This window comes from Arabidopsis thaliana (genome assembly GCF_000001735.4).
Source record: "Arabidopsis thaliana chromosome 1 sequence".
NCBI classification, from domain to species: domain Eukaryota; kingdom Viridiplantae; phylum Streptophyta; class Magnoliopsida; order Brassicales; family Brassicaceae; genus Arabidopsis; species Arabidopsis thaliana.
In genome coordinates this window covers 2,694,913-2,711,580 of record NC_003070.9, presented here as the reverse complement: position 1 = coordinate 2,711,580, position 16,668 = coordinate 2,694,913, and the positions used below count along the sequence as shown (strand labels likewise).

General features: G+C 38.1%; 5 protein-coding genes across 9 annotated transcripts; 1 reads left to right on the top strand and 4 right to left on the bottom strand.

The window, feature by feature from the left end:
• The first annotated feature begins 580 nt into the window (after positions 1-580).
• Positions 581-2,056, top strand: SYP111 (syntaxin of plants 111). Its single transcript, NM_100729.4, has 2 exons — positions 581-771; positions 862-2,056. Exon 2 carries the CDS (start codon positions 871-873, stop codon positions 1,801-1,803), a length of 933 nt encoding a protein of 310 aa, NP_172332.1. The 5' UTR covers positions 581-771; positions 862-870; the 3' UTR covers positions 1,804-2,056.
• NPQ1 (non-photochemical quenching 1) lies at positions 1,593-4,713 on the bottom strand. 3 transcript variants are annotated; one of them, NM_100728.4, is made up of 6 exons: positions 4,453-4,713; positions 3,904-4,157; positions 3,660-3,826; positions 3,298-3,394; positions 2,799-3,193; positions 1,593-2,707 (listed from the first exon to the last, which is right to left on the bottom strand). In NM_100728.4, the coding sequence occupies exons 2-6, from the start codon at positions 4,117-4,119 to the stop codon at positions 2,194-2,196; spliced, it is 1,389 nt and encodes a 462-aa protein (NP_172331.1). In that variant the 5' UTR covers positions 4,120-4,157; positions 4,453-4,713; the 3' UTR covers positions 1,593-2,193. The 3 variants fall into 3 exon arrangements, with proteins under 3 accessions (NP_172331.1, NP_001321301.1, NP_001031000.1); NM_001035923.3 differs by having other exon boundaries at positions 2,050-2,707; positions 4,280-4,472; NM_001331777.1 differs by having other exon boundaries at positions 3,904-4,713.
• Positions 4,714-4,720: 7 nt separating this feature from the next.
• On the bottom strand, positions 4,721-8,286 carry SIG2 (RNApolymerase sigma subunit 2). Its single transcript, NM_100727.4, has 7 exons — positions 8,042-8,286; positions 7,320-7,501; positions 6,490-7,086; positions 5,814-6,044; positions 5,562-5,702; positions 5,275-5,475; positions 4,721-5,172 (listed from the first exon to the last, which is right to left on the bottom strand). Exons 1-7 carry the CDS (start codon positions 8,118-8,120, stop codon positions 4,885-4,887), a joined length of 1,719 nt encoding a protein of 572 aa, NP_172330.1. The 5' UTR covers positions 8,121-8,286; the 3' UTR covers positions 4,721-4,884.
• A 132-nt stretch (positions 8,287-8,418) lies between these two features.
• Positions 8,419-10,600, bottom strand: AT1G08530 (chitinase-like protein). Of its 3 annotated transcripts, NM_100726.5 has the most exons (5): positions 9,988-10,600; positions 9,839-9,889; positions 9,186-9,319; positions 8,900-9,000; positions 8,419-8,774 (listed from the first exon to the last, which is right to left on the bottom strand). In NM_100726.5, the coding sequence occupies exons 1-5, from the start codon at positions 10,327-10,329 to the stop codon at positions 8,629-8,631; spliced, it is 774 nt and encodes a 257-aa protein (NP_172329.2). In that variant the 5' UTR covers positions 10,330-10,600; the 3' UTR covers positions 8,419-8,628. The 3 variants fall into 3 exon arrangements, with proteins under 3 accessions (NP_172329.2, NP_001321658.1, NP_001321659.1); NM_001331775.1 differs by having other exon boundaries at positions 8,429-8,774; positions 8,900-9,319; positions 9,988-10,496; NM_001331776.1 differs by having other exon boundaries at positions 8,429-9,000; positions 9,988-10,496.
• On the bottom strand, positions 10,559-15,200 carry ALB1 (ALBINA 1). The gene is made up of 15 exons (NM_100725.4): positions 14,771-15,200; positions 14,388-14,566; positions 14,214-14,298; positions 13,812-14,128; positions 13,586-13,709; positions 13,378-13,470; positions 12,859-12,954; positions 12,467-12,610; positions 12,181-12,387; positions 11,959-12,114; positions 11,661-11,768; positions 11,426-11,560; positions 11,168-11,326; positions 10,943-11,063; positions 10,559-10,847 (listed from the first exon to the last, which is right to left on the bottom strand). Exons 1-15 carry the CDS (start codon positions 15,041-15,043, stop codon positions 10,762-10,764), a joined length of 2,283 nt encoding a protein of 760 aa, NP_563821.2. The 5' UTR covers positions 15,044-15,200; the 3' UTR covers positions 10,559-10,761.
• Between the last annotated feature and the right edge of the window lie 1,468 nt (positions 15,201-16,668).

Genomic DNA, 16,668 nt, shown 5'->3' with positions numbered 1-16,668 from the left:
GAGATATGATGTACATTTTATTTAAAATTTGTCTACGATATTGAAACAATTTTGAAAATATTACAAGAAAAATAAAAACTGATTTCAAGTTTAGAGACCAACAAGCTAGTGGAGATGTTTTATTGGAGAGTCGTTTACATACGAAATTAGAATTAAAATATTATATATTTGAAAATATCCTAATAATTTGAATGGTTCAACTAAGGTGTATCGTAACAAAAGAAACTATACCATAAGTTTTCCAACATAAAAAACAAAACACAAGAACCACAATTTTTGTATAAATGGTGACAAATGTGCAGCTAAGAACACCTCTTCTTTGCTTTCGTAAATCGTCACCAATGATGATTTGTCGACAAAAGCGATGTCATACACATAATTACAATTTAGTCCCTATATTTTCTTCTCAGTTTCGATATCTTTAAAGCTGTCTCAATCACACACGTCGGCACTAAAACATACATCTAATTACAATTTAGTCCCTATATTATTTTAAAGTTTCGAAAGAAATTCACATGAATTTAAAAATAGATTTGAAGAAACAGAAACAGATAGACAAATGGACGACAACGGATACATCGCCAAAATATAGCCGTTGGGGCGAAGAAATCACAGTAACGGCTAATTTCTCCTTTTTCTTATATTAGAAAGAAAGCTTTCTCTCATCTCACAAATCGCTAATCAAATTCTATAGTAAGCTTTACTTCACACTACTCTCTCACTTTCTGGGCAGAAACTTTGTGGATCTAGAAGAACACACTAATCAGAAGAGTATGTTGTATTTTCTTTGATTTTCTCTTGTTTGATTCTGTTACAATCACTGCGATTCTCTCTGATTCTTGTAAAATTGTTGACTTTCAGGTGAAAAAGATGAACGACTTGATGACGAAATCGTTTATGAGTTACGTTGACTTGAAAAAAGCAGCGATGAAGGATATGGAAGCAGGACCTGACTTTGATCTTGAGATGGCTTCTACGAAAGCAGACAAGATGGATGAGAATCTGTCATCTTTCTTAGAAGAAGCAGAGTATGTGAAAGCAGAGATGGGTTTGATTAGTGAGACGCTGGCTCGGATCGAACAGTACCATGAAGAGAGTAAAGGTGTTCACAAGGCAGAGTCTGTGAAGTCTCTTCGTAACAAGATCTCTAACGAGATTGTGTCTGGTTTGAGGAAGGCGAAATCGATTAAGTCGAAGCTGGAAGAGATGGATAAAGCCAACAAGGAGATTAAAAGGCTCTCTGGGACTCCGGTTTATAGGAGCAGAACCGCTGTGACTAATGGGCTGAGGAAGAAACTTAAGGAAGTGATGATGGAGTTTCAGGGGCTGAGGCAAAAGATGATGAGTGAGTACAAGGAGACTGTTGAGAGAAGGTACTTCACTGTCACTGGAGAACATGCTAATGATGAGATGATTGAGAAGATCATCACTGATAACGCTGGAGGTGAAGAGTTTCTCACGCGAGCAATTCAGGAACATGGTAAAGGAAAGGTCTTGGAAACTGTGGTTGAGATTCAAGACAGGTATGATGCAGCAAAGGAGATTGAGAAGAGTCTGTTGGAGCTTCACCAAGTGTTTCTTGATATGGCTGTGATGGTTGAATCGCAAGGTGAACAGATGGACGAGATCGAGCATCATGTGATTAATGCGAGCCATTACGTGGCTGATGGAGCTAATGAGCTGAAGACTGCAAAGAGTCATCAGAGAAACAGCAGAAAATGGATGTGCATTGGTATCATTGTGCTGCTTTTGATCATTCTCATTGTTGTCATCCCCATCATTACCAGTTTCAGCTCTTCTTGAGATACTGGCTATGTTCACTCCTTTTGTTTTGTTTCGCTCTTCTTTGTACCAATGGATGTCTTAATCCTTTTGTGTTCTTCAAGGATGTCTTAATCCTTTCGTGTCTTGTATCCAATTTCAATGAAATGGTGAATGTTTACAAAGATACCCAGTTGACTTAATCCTCTTGATCATTCTAAATGTTGTCATCCCCATTGTTAACACTTTCAGCTCTTCTTGAGGTACTATGTTTACCAATCGTTGTTTGTTTCGCTCAAAGGATGTTTAATCCTTGTGTTTTCTGTATCCAATTGTTATGGAATGATGATGACTGTGTACAAAAATATTACTTTATATGAACCGAACACAGTATGTATAATATAGTTTGTACAACAATGGTGGTTCTTGTTTCTACCTGACCTTCCTGATTGGCAAAGCTTTCCCAAACAATTTTTCAACCTCACTTGCTTCCATTTTGATCTCATCCAAAAACTCCATCTCTTCTTTACTTAACTCTCTCACGAAATTCTCCTCGTCTTGCTTCAGTTCATTAAATCCTTCAGCCAATCTCTGGAACAAGGTCATCTCAGTCCTACCGACCTTCTCCACTTCCTTCTCTACCTCTTCTTCTATCTCTTCAACCTCTTTTACGATTATCCTTTCACCTTCTTCCACTGTCTTCTCAATTCTCTCCACGAGCGCAGGTTCAGGACCACATGTGTTATCCGTTCTAATGAATGTGCTGAAGTCTCTGCCTATGCTTTTTGCTGCTTTTTCGAGTTCTGGTATAATGCTATTGGGTAATACAGAACTTCTCGTGTATACAACTGCACCACCATATCCATCCCAAGCATCGTTTCGCCCACGGTAGTATACAAATATATAGTCTTCAGGTTTATTCTCTATCTTTGATGACAGGATATACCTGCAAAAATCATATGAAAGCTTGTTAGGCCAAAGAAGAATAGCAGCACTATCAAGACTCTCCCTCGTGGGTGGATACAAGATGTTATTACCAGTCATCTTGATAGTGAAGGTACTCGTTGTCATGATTGTAGAGAACACCAGGTTGGTTAGGATCTTGCACGAATTTTTGTACGGCTGACCTAGTAAAGAATCCACTGTCTAGGGTCTTTATTCTCCAAGAGATGTTTCCAACAAGCTTGTTGTCACCTTCTGTGTGGAACTCATGCAGCTGGCAGTCGAAGGCATCAAAGGTTGGATTCAAGCCACTTGTAATGTACCACTTCCCGTTAAAGTCCGAGATGTTGAAGTTCTGTACAAGAACAGAAGGGTCTGGGGCAGGAAATTCTCCGAGATCAGATTTTCTAGGAACACACTTTTTTCTCGACACAGCACACTCGTTGAACTCATCAACAACACTGTTCTCAAACAGATCCCCACATTTAATCTGATATAATATAAGCACATAATTATAAACAAAATCATTGGTCTTCTTTCATAAGCAAGCAATATCTCTGCCTCATAAAATGATATATCAAAATAAATTATAACCTGGCACTCGGTTTCATCTGGACGGTTATTGCAGGTCTGAAGGCACGCGACATTGGCTGCACAGGCAGGGTTGGCAATGCACTTTGCGAGTTCTATCCTAACAGATAATTGGGCTTCCATATGGTCAGACAAGGAGGGAAATATATAAATTGACGGCAAAAAAATCAGAAAGATATCATCAACTGATTTCAGCTCTATCATAGACAGACACAGTAACTTCATCTAGCTTTAACATTCTCAACAATTGAAGAGTATGGAGCTATACAATTCAAAACACTTATAGCATCACAATCACAATGAAAATAAAACCGGTTTTGGTGGGGGGACACTATATATGCAGAATCCAAACGAAGGAAAGTTACCTGCATCCCTTCAATAAGCATGCACAAGTTTTAAGTGCATCAACTGCATCTGCAGATGGAACAATAAGGAACGCGCAAGCTAAAACACCCACGAGTTTTAGCAACAGCGGAGCGGTCAGCTCTTTCAGCTCATTCTTTGATGGTAATGGCACAATGTCAAATATCCCCTGACATGATCAAAAGCAATGAGATCATCGAAATACCAAATTTTGTATTGAAACACAAGACTAGTATGATTGATTACCTTAGAGAATCCTGACCTGAATGCAGATAAAGGACGTGAGGATCTCCCACCAGTTGTTCTGAGATCAGCACTTTGGATTGGAGGTAAAATCTTGAGCAAGAAAGTGCCATTGATCCTCTTTCTTGTAATGCCAAGCCTACCAATACCATCATCACTTGAGAAAAATCGAATACGGTCATGACAAGGTGAAGTGAAACAATGTGTAGCTACTGCCATTCTTCACACTATCTAATCTTCCCCACACCAAGCAATACCTGAGTATACATAATTAGCACATTACTCTCTTTTATCCCAGATAACAAATCATGAACAATAAAATTGAGTTTGATTATTCGAAATGAGCTAACTATTGATTACAAAAAAAAAAATACGGAACCAGGAATCATAAAACGTTGGCAAAATTTGTGATTTCAGTTCGTAGACATGAATCGAACACAATTCTCAAGCAAGGAAAAACAGAATAAAGCTGAAAGATTGTGATTTTGGGTGTTGAAAAGGAAAAATTGATAATATGATATCAGAGTTAGTGAGAAAGAGAAACGATGTTACCAAACAAAAACTGAAAGCTCCGCGGGAAGAAGAGAGACAGAGACAGAGCCGGAGAAGAAGATATTTAAGCAAAATATGATTTTGCTTTGGATAAGACTCGGAAGAGAATGTTCCGTCGTGTGGTGTGTGAACAAAGCCTCCTCCTCCTCCTCTACCCACAATTTTTTTTTGTCCTAGGCGGTTGTTTTCTCCACCCAAATATCTCTAATCTTTGGATTTTTTTTTTCCCAAATTCTTATAAGAGATATTTATTTATTGTTGTATATCACTTATGTTTTTCAGACAACAATTTCTTTTTAGTTTTAAAATAATTTTTTCGATTTAGTAGTTGTCACAAGAATCGTAAATGCTAAAAAGTAATAATTTACTGCTTGTTATGCTCAGGTGGGTGGGTTCTATGCACAAAACATTCCATATTGAAGAGAAAAAGAATTATGATTGTGCAACCAAGTATTGCTGCAAATGGTTGTTTCTCTTCTTGTTCTTTAGTTTCCTGAATGCAGATGACTCTATCTGTCTTACTCTCTCCCTGCTCACTCCCATCATCTCTCCTATCTCTTGCAACGTCTTCATTCTCCCATCCTCCATCCCAAATCTCCAACGTATCACTTGTTTCTCCCTTGTACCCAACGAGTCCAACACTTTGTCCAAGTCCTGCCTCATGAATTCCTTTATCAGTATATCTTCTGACGTTACTGCTTCTGGATCTGCTATCACTTCCTGCATATTTTTACATTACAAACCCATCTCATATTATTTACTATTTTTAGACAAACAACAAGTCTATGTTGTATGGTGTGTGTTGTGTCAGGTGGTACCAACCGAAGGTTTGAGGTTTTGATTCATTCCGATTTTCTGGTCTAGCGACCTCGGAGGTTTAGGAGAGAGTAGAACCGCCATGAGTCTCTTCATCGACAGCCCTGTTGCCTCTGCAATTTCTTCGTTCTTTGGGTGCTTACCGGTTTCACTGTACAGTTGCTTTCGTGCCTCTTTCACCCTATATGTTGCTTCCACCATGTGAAACTGCCAATCATCCCTTAAAATTTGAGGCATAATCCCAAACCTTTTGTTTAAACAAGTAAAAAAGAAAAACATTTGGGATAACTTACAGGCAATCTTATCATTCTGGACTGATCAGAGAGAGACTTCCGCACAGCTTGCTTGATCCACCAATGCGCGTAAGTCGAAAATTTAAAACCCTTTGTAGCATCAAACTTCTCTGCTCCCCTCACAAGCCCTCTGCACCCTTCCTGTGACCATTTCGAAAATATTTGAGCAAGGTGTTCAATATCTATCACTTTCATCACTACTGCTTACAGATGTGTTATTACAAAAAAAAATAAGGAGAGAAAAGCTCAAACCTGGACAAGATCTTGGAGGTTCATCCCAGCTCCTTGATAATTCTTTGCAATCGAAATAACGAGTCGAATGTTGCTTTTGATCATTTTGTCTTTGCATAGTGTGCCATGATGTATACGTTGCCTTAATGATTTCTGATCGACTCCAGCAGCAGAAGCCCACTGCGCAAAGGTTGGCTGACGTCCACTACGCTCTGTAAGCTCTGTTTGAAGTCTTTCTAACTTCAGAAGGTCCTAAACAAAGAAACCAAAGTGTGTGATCAAAACCACAATAAAGAAAGATAAGAAAAATTACAGAGAAGAAGAAATAACGTTCACAAGTAATGTTGATTCTTCCAAAGCTGAACATACGTTTCCCATTTTCTATCAACACTAAACAGTTGGTGAATGGCTACATAATAAGAACAAAAAAGGTGACAATTCAATTTAAGACAAGCATGTCAGGATAATTAGCTTTCACAGAACTTCAGATGATATATTGGCTAGAAAGCACAAAGAAGCGATCTTGGATTCTACCACTAACCACTAATTTCGTCATTCTCAAACATCTAAAGATTTTGTAGACATCATTTTCGCCTAGAATCTAGAGTCCTACGAAGGGTGAGTGTTTGTGATGTCTCAGACGCGATGTAGAAAAAGGGAGGTGGTTAGTTTAGAATTTGGAATATTGGTGACAAACCTGTATTCCTGCCGACAGCTCATGTTCTTCTCTGACAGTGAGAAGCTTGGAACTGCTTGTTGTCATTCTTAGATAACGCAAAGGATCATTATGATCAACTTCCTGCGCAACAAGACGTTTCTTTTTAGGGCTCGAACCAGTCTTCACAGACGGAATACCTGATGCAGTTTTCTCTAACCCTTTTGCCCTCCGAGCTTTCCTTTCAGTTTGACGTGTAGATCTCACAGCTAAACTCACTGAAGGTTGCTCCTCCAGAAGCTCAACTTCTTCTTGTTTTTCTGATTCTAAATCACCAATAGACTCTTTGTTAGAGGCAGATGCAGTGATTTTATCACTCACAATTCCATTGTCCGAAACCGCTAGATGCCCCAATATGCCAGCACGTTCCTTCTCAGTAAACTGGTCCCACTTGGAGCGTTTGTCGGCCGTTGACGAAGTTAATAGGTTCGTGTTGTTACTGTTCTTAAATAATGTTGCATCTTTGGCAACTTTGACAGCAGCTCTTGCAAGGGCGACTGCTTCAGCTGCTGCTGCTACAACTACTGCTTCATCGCTTGTGAGAAGTGTCTCAGAGGCTAAAGCTTCTAAATACTTCGCCTACAAATACAAGGAAGTTATCAAGTGGACTTCAAATTACAACAGCTACAGCTACCAAATACTAAGAATAATTTTTGTGTGTGGGAACAATAGTCACTACTCTGATACAAATAACTAAACCAACTAATCTTAGTCATTCACTATCAAGCCAATATTTGAACAACAATCTCATTGAAGATTTGGGAACCACTATTAGACCGTTGTGACATGGAAATATACGAAATATTACTAACCTCAGTGGAAGGACCATCGGGCCTTGTATAAGTCCACTGCCTGTCTGATATAAGGGAATCCGAATCAGTATCGAAAGAGGGTAGTCTAAGCTTTGCGACATCAAGCATAGAAGTTAATAACGCCGGTGAAGTGGATACTGCACATTGCGGTTGGAAGAAGACTGAACCCTTGTTGTGTTTAGCTGCACGTCCCAACAAAAGTGTGTCACATCACATCCAAAAAATTTGTGAACAATTGAGAAATAAGATGATTTCACATTGATTAGGATGACATAGTGCACATTCCTGAAAATGTGTTCCTTTTGAAATCTAAGATCAGAACAAGGGTTGAGATTCTATAACCCCACTCTATCAACTAGATAATGGAATTGGCTACTTCATAATCAAACAAGAAAGAGTTGTGTCTCCCTAGTATTAGCTTCTTCTGAGCTTAAGTCCCTAACAAAACATTCATCCATAAATTTGGATTTTTACTACTGCATTCTTCAAATTGATATGAATCCATTCATGAATTGTAAAAAATGAGAACAGAGCAAACTGCAAGGAAATTAACAATGGAAGGAAGTTACAGCTAAAGCATCAAATAATCACATCCAACGAATACAATAATCATACAAAAAAAGATGGATAGACCTATCTAAAATCCGAAATTGGATGAACAATACAAAATTGGAGAGGGAATGTGAATGAGATAGATAAGGAGAGAAGGAAATAATACTAACGGGCACAGAAAGAGGTTCGGAAGTGAATAGAGAAAGAATCAGGTGGGCACTTGAACTGAGGAAGAAGACAAGAAGACATGCTCGTTCTTAGCCTATATTCGAAAGCTAAGTCTGCTGACCATTGATGAAAGGCCGTTAAGAAGATTTGTAGAGAGAGAGAAAAAACTGGTGATGCGCGGATGATGAAGACGAAGAAGAGGATAAAGCTTCTATCTCAATCAAAGGATTCATTACTTCTAATTTTCCACTTCTTTTGGGCCTATTAACTTTGGCCCAATCCCAATCACACTATTACCATCTTTGCAAAGTCAACCCATATGTAAGAATAGAATAGTTTTTTTTTTTTGTCGGCTTGTTATGTAAACTATTTTATCTGCTGTTGTACATCTTAAAATGGCTGTGGCTGTTATTATTTCTTCTTTTGTGTCTTACACAGTTACACTTCAGGTTTCATAAATATACCAAATTTTACTAAAAAGTCTTCTTGTTCATAGATTCTCTGTTTCCCTAAATGGACTTTACCTTGTACTAATCCCTTCAAACAAAGACGGACCAAAAACACACTCCAAGTGAAAACTTCTAAATGTCTAATCTTCATCCTTGTTTCCTCCGGTTATAATGTTCATTAGTCTCTTGGTTGCACTGCCGATTGCGTGAGAAGTCTTTTCGGCTGCACCAGCCACAACAGGTTGTAGTGATATTTCTGGTAAATTTGCTCTCTCTTCAATCATTGCTGAATCACAAGATCAAGTTCATCATCAGATCATATTTTCCGCTTTTTTTTTACCAGTGTGAACTGTTGCCACCATGAACAGCAGCTTTTATTACAGATTATCCAAAAGCTTAGAAGAAGCTTACAGAGAGTTTGCTGCTGTGCAAGTGTTCCAATCTGTTTGATTCCAGCTTCAGCTGCTTGAACCGCTTTAGCTGATTTGTTTATCCCATCTGTTATATCTTGGCTGAAACCATTTGCATCGCATAATAATGATTTAGAAAAAGTTTCTTATTCCGGACAGATAACAAGGTGACTCGGAAGAACTAATTGTGAACTAATTGCTTTGAAACATGTAGCATTCACTTTTTTTAGAGTTGAGATGATCAAAAGCCAGAAAAGAAAAGAAAAGAAAAGAGCTTTAGAGATAACCTTAAATCGCTCAATTCAAGAGTAAGATCGCTTATTTCCATGCCAGAGAGCCTTACCGCTGCCAATGTACTAGGGAGTTCTTTGCGAGCTGTGTCAGCTAACTTTGCAAAGGAAGTTGCAGCTCTACCCATGGCCTGAAGGTGTGTAAGTAAATATAGGACATACTGAATAGATATCAATCCAAGAACAAAGAGACAGACATATTAAACTGAAAAATTCCACCAAGCTTTGTTGAATTCAGCCAAATCCAAAAATAGAAATGATCATATAGCTGAACCAAATCTAGGACACATATAAAGAAGAGTCAAGTGTGGAATTCAACAATTATAGTTCAATCTTTTATCTGTTAGTGACTGTACTCATGTGTTACTCATTAGCCTTTTATCCTTTCAGTTGGTGCTAACAGCAAGTGTGGAGTAGAAATTTCAAGCAGAGGACTACACTCATAACATAGATCATGTCATAGTTTCTCACTGAGTTTGAAAAGGTATATGTCAGATTGTTGATAGCATATTACAAATAATCAATTCTTTGTTCATCTGTTTTGACCATTTTTGTTGATTCATTGGTAATGACTTGAAACAGTTTTAAAATTAGTGATGCGGTTAGGATATAGCTGAAGCAAAAGAATTGAGACAAATGTGGAGACTTACCACAAGTGTAGGAATAGCTGTAATCACAAGACTTGTAAAAGCCACTGAAGTCTGTAACAGAGGACCATCAAAAGAGATCAAAAAGTCTAAACCTTTATCAATGAATCAACAAAAATGGTCAAAACAAAACACGAGCAAACTCCTTTTACCGTGCAAACGATGAAGGCCAAGAGAAGAAATGCCTGATCACTCAAACTCAGCTTTGCTAATGGATTGATTGAATGCAGAGAAATTGGACTGCCCACTTGCATCTTGAGATTGTTAAGGGAAGTACCTCCGAAGACACTAATCGATGCCCTAGACATTCCACCATTGGAATTCAACAATTCCTCAGAGCTCGACGGGTTTGAAATGCTGCATCTTGTTGGATGAGATACATAGAGAGAAGCTGGAATTTTAAGGGTAAATCGATTCAAGCTTGTTGGAGAAAGATCGAGAAATGGAGGCGAACGAATCAATGGAGCTGTAGAAATGAAGCAGAGAGATTTCATTTCTTTCGGAATTCAGAAAGCTGTACAGTCTTCTCTTCTCCAGGAGCCAAGTCCAGTTTTCTTTTATTCGGTTCAGGCCGGTGTATCTGCCGTAACTAAACCACCGAACCATCTATTTGATGTTGTGATGTGGTTTAGACATTAGAGTAGGGTTTACTGCAAACCGGGATTATACCGACTATCTTAATTCTTGTATCAATTGTGAATATTGCAGCTTCATCGTCTTCTTCTTAATACAAACAGTGATCTGTCACTAATGCATCATCATATCAGTCGTCAATTACCGACCAACGGAATAAAATCGGAAATTCATTTTAAGAGTATGTTAAAACAAAATTTCATTTCTTATAATTTCATGTTTAGTGACTGATGTGTTGCACAATTAGAATATACACTTTGATCCAGAATCAAGGTATTGCAGACAAAATGAGGTCAAGAATTCTTCAGATCAGATAGTGCATCCCTAGTGGTGGCCGAGATTACAGCATCCGAAGCATTTGGCAAGTAATAATATTTTCCTGTGAGGAAGAAGAACAATCAAAACACAATGTGATTATTTTCTGCTTTGAAATGACAAAAAAAAATATCTCAAAATCAATTGCAGAGACCCAACCTTGAGCAACTCTTGCGATCTCCTTTGCAAAACCAGTTGAAACAAACTTGTTCTCGGTATCAATCACTAGAAGAGACATCCCTGCCTTGTATATCTTCCCAGCAACTTCCAGAATCTCATCCTAAACAACACAACACCCGCATTTTTAATCACTGCATCTGCCTTCTTACATAATATCAGTGAAGAGCTTGTGTTGCTTTATGTTTTCCGTTAGAAGCTGTTTACCTTCAATTCTTTGGACGTGGGTCTAGGAGCATCTGGGGCAATAGACTCCGGATCAGTTGATCTTTTCAGTGTAATGTTGGCTCGACCATCGGTTATCGCAACAATCATTATGCGCCCGACATCACCACTCTTCTCTGCGTTAAGTCCTACTCTTACAGCCTGATATGAATATAGTTGTTACTGTTACGATTATGCTGACCCACAATTTAGTCGATACTAGCAGTTATCTTACTAACAACACCATAATATTTGACATACCGTTGTTAAACCATGGGCAAGAGGAGAACCACCACCACAAGGAAGTCTCTCAAGACGATTCCTTGCCATTGCTATTGATCTAGAAGGGGGCAAGAGCACTTCCGCAGCATCCCCTCGGAAAGGAATAATCGAAACCTAAACCAATTACTGGTGTATTGAGTCTCATCCGAAGGCCCAATGAATTCATCCAAACTAGCAACAAGCACGTTAACTATTCAAAAAAAGTAACCTTTACCTGATCCCTGCTAGTATAGCTCTCTGCCAGTAGTTTGAGTGCAGCACCTTTGGCGTTTTGCATACGATTCAATGCCATACTGCCACTTGCATCAACCACAAAGATAACCTGCCATACAACAATGGTAAACAGAAGCGTAATCAGATATTATCTATGTTTTCACTGAAGCTTGTGTCAAGGAAACTGTCAAATTTATCATGCCAAACATCTGTTTAAAGTATAAAGTGAGAATAATGTTGTATCAAGGAAACTGTTTATATACAATCTTTTAGAAGAATGTATGGACAAGGTTCAGTACCAGGGCTCCAGCTTTCCTTGCCATTCTTTTGGCCCTCATATCTGTCTTCTCAACAAAGACTTTCCTAGTTCCTGAGATATCCTTCTCTCTGCGCAATTTCTGGTATGGTGCAGCTGCTCTAAGGGTTGCATCCACAGCTAATCTTTTTACTGGACCCTATCAAAGTAAAATTTGTTAAGGACTATGCATGTTTGGGAGCCTGAGAATTTGTTAAGGGCAAACCTTTGGAAGCATTGGCTTTATGTAGCGTCCTCTATCTTCTGAGAATATGACATTCTTCGCCCTGCCAGCTTTCCCCCGACGTTTCTGGGCTTGTTGAGCAAAGAAGAGGAGTTTCTCATCCACCAGACCGCCCTCAGCGTCAAATATAAACTCTTCAGGTATTTGGTCCTGTTGCTGCTCATTTTCATTTTCTTCATTGCTTTCATCCTACATTGGTTAATGATTTCTACTTTAGAACCTTGAACGTGTGTTCAACGAGAGAATAATGTGTACTGCATCCACTGACCTCTTCTTCTTCTTCTTGTTCTTCTTCATTTTCTTCTTCTCCAGATTCGCTATTTTGTGGAGGAGGTGGAGGAGGTGGTGGTTGGTTTTGTTGTTCAGGTGGAGTCTCATCTAGTGATGAACGAGGAAGAATGACCAGCTCAACCTATTGAAAAAATGGACCACATTTGCTAATCAATAACTAGAGGATATCATAAATACTCCATCCAAATCATTATAGAGCGTCATTCTACATTGCTAATCAAAAATTTCTATTAAGATGTTCAATTATAGACAAAGACAATACAAGGAAAGTGAAAGTAAACGTAGGATGACTAATTCTATAAGTTTATGACTTGCTTGATCGTTCTGGGAAAGAAAACAAAAATGAATGAGCTAGAGAAGAGTACTTACGGCCTTTCTGAGGTCATCGATTGTGACTTTTTCTCGTCCTTCAATTGCAGCTAAACACTTCGCCACACGAGCTGCATACAATTCGGCGCGGTGTCCCTGTATCATAAATTTGTTATTTGGGAAAGGAGTATTAAACGATTCCAGGTAATCATCGACAAAAGATACGCCATGAGAAGTAACTACCAAGTAAACCAAACGCAGAAATATAACTATAGTGATATGATCATAACTTGGTGAAATATTACAATCAACAGCGCAACAAAAGCATTTGATGCCAGGCCCTTCTTTTTCCAGCGTTGTTTCTAAATCAAAACAACTCTATCTAGATGTATCTTTCTGCCTGTGGTGAGCCATTTCTTGAGCCCTATACTAGTTGAAGTCTATAATCGTGACATTATGTTGCATCATTGCATGCATCTTGTCCTTTCTTTTCGTGTTTATCCTTTTTCTTCCAGGAATATGTTACTAAGTGTATTTCTTCCATTAACAAAAAATTACTTCAGAATTTTTGCTCAATACCTGGACACCACCTCGGACAGCTTCCAAAACCAGATACTTCAATTGCTCTCTACTTATCTTGACATCTTTCAAATATTCTCTAGCCAATATAATCTAAAGTCAGAGAAAATGCACTGGATTATGATCGAGAAAAGTGGGATGAGAAGCATAGCATCCCATCAAATTTTTACTAATGAGGCCCTTTTTTTCTTAATTCATTTGAAGATACCTGCGTCTTTGCTGTTTCTGTCTCTTCATTTACCATTCTAAAAACCTCATTACAGCGTTCCTGAAACTGTGTGGCAATTCCAACTGCTGCGACACGATCTTCAAAACTCATAGGTAGGTCTGCACTGCAAAGGTTAACATCGTGATGTAAAAAGAGAAAGAAATGGGAATTACCCAAAAGAAACAGGCAATATTTATCACACTTGATTTATAAACTCCAGTAGTACCTTAAATTAATGGCAACACGGTCTAGCAAGTGCTCTCGAACAGCACCTTCTTCAGGGTTATAGGTTGCAATTAAAAGTGGTTTGCACGGGTGCCTAAAGCTGATTCCTTCTCTTTCAACTATATTAACACCATCCGTCAATACATTGAGAAGCAAATTACTAATTCCCTCATCTAAGAGATTTATTTCATCAACATACAACACTCCTCTATGGGCTTCAGCCAAAAGACCAGGTTGGAAAACAGTTGTCCCCCTTTTCACAGACTCCTCAACATCAACAGACCCAATGAGTCTGTCTTCTGTAACTCCTAGTGGAATCTGTGTGACATAAACGACAGGAAAACCTAAGTAAAAAGAAAAACAATTTCAGAAAAATTGTAATGCCTCCTAAAACTAAATGTACCTGAATGAAAGGAGATTTGACAATCTCAGTCTTAATGGTATTGTCAGCATTGTACTCTATGCGCTCATCTAAGTCATCTTCCCACCTACATATATCACAAAAGGTACAAGCCAACAGTGTAAGAATTAAAAGAAGAAGAAAAGCAATTTCTTTCTCAGATTGTAAGAATCTTACTCATCTGGACAAGCTGGGTCAGCATTTGATATTGAGCCTACAACAACTTCAATAGGAGGGAGGATTTCATGAAGCCCTCGCGCCATGACTGTTTTTGCAGTGCCTCTACGACCTGAAATGGCAATCCCTCCGATTTCACGATCAACCGCGCCAAGTAAAAGAGCAGTTTTTATGCCTTCCTACAAACAACATTTAGTTAAAGCAAACAAATTACATCCTCTGTGAGGCTTTCGGCATCTAACAAGTTGAACAAACAAATGTAAAAGTCCCATAACACACAGTTCACTGATGAAAAACTGAAGCTTTTTCCTATACCCAACTCCAACTAAATCAAATTGAGTAGAATTATGCAACCTGCAGAATCAAATTGCAAATTCTCTGACCTGGCCAACAACTGCGGCCAAAGGGAAAAACTGTCGGCCATAGGAGGTGGTATCCGTCTCCGTATCCGTATCTGATGTGGAGGCAGGGACACCGTTAGGGGATTCGACGGTAGCATTCGCGGAGGCACGTACAGTGAAGCGGCACGAGGCAATTCTGTTTCGTTTGGGGAGGGAGAGAAACAGAGGCTTAGGTAAGAGATCAGGGAGGAGATTGCAGCGAAAGAGTCTGCAGGTTGAAACTGGAGATGATGACGCGACCGGAGTCATCGCCATTTTCAAAGATAGGAGAAGAAGAAGAAGAAGAAGAAGAAGTTAAGAGATAGTATTTTCTACTGTATCAAACCTTATCAGCTTACTTTTGCTTCTCTATCTTTTGTCTCGTCATCCTTTCCTGATTGCAGCACTATCCACATTAAGATTTCAATAAAATGTCTCAAAATTTATTAGTATGAATTTCTAATATGATATTTATTGTTTTATAAATTTATTAATTAACCTAGAAAAATAATTAAAGAAGTTTTTCTTATTAATTGGAGAGTTACGTTTTTATTCAATTTATATCTTTTAGGAACAAATAGATAGCGAAGGATTAAATTTTGCATAATAAATCATGAAATCTCAAGGTTTAATTAAGTCAAGAGTATGGGAAATGCGAATTCAATCGCTTGGATGTAGTAAACAAGTGGTAACTAATATAGACCACAAACATTATTAGCTTTGACTATAAAATTGATCCTCAAGGTGAAAAGTAGGCTAACTCCTATAAATCTCCAAGGCAACATCCTTAATTTTGAGAGTCATTCATAAGAAGAATTGTGTTCATAACTTTTTTTACTTGATCAGAAAATAAACTATGCAATAAGTAATAACTAGGTTTTCAAAAGGCATAATCATCTGTACTTCTTTGTATATGAAAAATAAATATGCAAATGCAACTAAAGGTTTTGAATCATCTTTTTTGTTTAATTAAGACTTTTTAATGTAAACCAAATTAAACACGATATATATTCAAAATGAAAACAGAATTATCAACGCTGCTGTTTCTCCTGACTTAATTCTTGACTCGTCTCCAAGCAAATTAAAGCGTCCAAATGAGAGATTTAATAATAATCAAAGATAAGTAATATCATCAATGACGAAATAGTCAACATAAAATAAAGTTTATTGTGATCTAGTCGATGTCTACTGTACTTTCTCAATGGTTATACTATTATTGGTCCCAGGCTCCTCTTGTAGCGTATGCGAGGACTAATAGGCTGCTCTCATGGCTCATTTTAGAATTGTAAGTACGTTTCGCTTAAGTCTCCTTCTCCATATGGCTCTTCGGAAGTACTAGTAGATCACATGCTCTACAAAGTTTTATACCGTCTCCTTCAAGACGTATGCTAAGCATGCTTGTGCGAGTGTGCATCTCCCACACGTCTCTCGATCGTGGTAGTTATCTATGTCCCTAGTATATGTGTTGTCAAACTTTTATTGATCTACGCTTGCCATCATCTCATGCATGCATGTGTCTCACATTTATTATGATCGTCAAATTTAACCACGAATATGGAGCAAACAAGAGACGGATATGGTCCTTGTAAAGATTGGCAATCATAGTCAATTCCATGAACCTGGTCCTCAATAGCTTATCATATCTTCTTGTTAGCCTCTTATACGCTACCAAAATGATAGCTGAAGGCAAAATTGATCTCTCCAAACTGGTAATTATATATTGTGATGTTCTTGTTGGGAAGTGTATCTACCTACTCTCCTAAACATTTGGATTGGCTATATTGTTTCGATTTGAAAAAAATAACACGTTGCTTTTGTATAATAACATTATTTGTATAGATTACTTGGTACGTAAAATTTTGAAGAAGTTAATTTAAATTATGTTTTCGGTGGAATAAATA

Bases quoted from the DNA above. Each gene is read 5' to 3' on its own strand.
- NPQ1 (NM_001331777.1), bottom strand. From the start codon at position 4,119: ATGGCAGTAGCTACACATTGTTTCACTTCACCTTGTCATGACCGTATT. The intron at 3,395-3,659 runs GTAACTTTCCTT...ATTATCTGTTAG, and splicing joins TGCTTATTGAAGGGATGCAG to GATAGAACTCGCAAAGTGCA. The intron at 3,194-3,297 runs GTTATAATTTAT...ATATTATATCAG, and splicing joins CAGATGAAACCGAGTGCCAG to ATTAAATGTGGGGATCTGTT.
- AT1G08530 (NM_100726.5), bottom strand. From the start codon at position 10,329: ATGAAATCTCTCTGCTTCATTTCTACAGCTCCATTGATTCGTTCGCCT. The intron at 9,320-9,838 runs GTAAGTCTCCAC...ACACACCTTCAG, and splicing joins CAGCTATTCCTACACTTGTG to GCCATGGGTAGAGCTGCAAC. The intron at 8,775-8,899 runs GTAAGCTTCTTC...CTTGTGATTCAG, and splicing joins TGCACAGCAGCAAACTCTCT to CAATGATTGAAGAGAGAGCA.
- SYP111 (NM_100729.4), top strand. From the start codon at position 871: ATGAACGACTTGATGACGAAATCGTTTATGAGTTACGTTGACTTGAAA.
- ALB1 (NM_100725.4), bottom strand. From the start codon at position 15,043: ATGGCGATGACTCCGGTCGCGTCATCATCTCCAGTTTCAACCTGCAGA. The intron at 13,471-13,585 runs GTATCTTCAAAT...CTCTGACTTTAG, and splicing joins CAGAAACAGCAAAGACGCAG to ATTATATTGGCTAGAGAATA. The intron at 11,561-11,660 runs GTAAAGGTTACT...TAATTGGTTTAG, and splicing joins GCTATACTAGCAGGGATCAG to GTTTCGATTATTCCTTTCCG.
- SIG2 (NM_100727.4), bottom strand. From the start codon at position 8,120: ATGTCTTCTTGTCTTCTTCCTCAGTTCAAGTGCCCACCTGATTCTTTC. The intron at 7,502-8,041 runs GTTAGTATTATT...TGGGACGTGCAG, and splicing joins CCGAACCTCTTTCTGTGCCC to CTAAACACAACAAGGGTTCA. The intron at 6,045-6,489 runs GTTTGTCACCAA...TTCTTTGTTTAG, and splicing joins AGCTGTCGGCAGGAATACAG to GACCTTCTGAAGTTAGAAAG.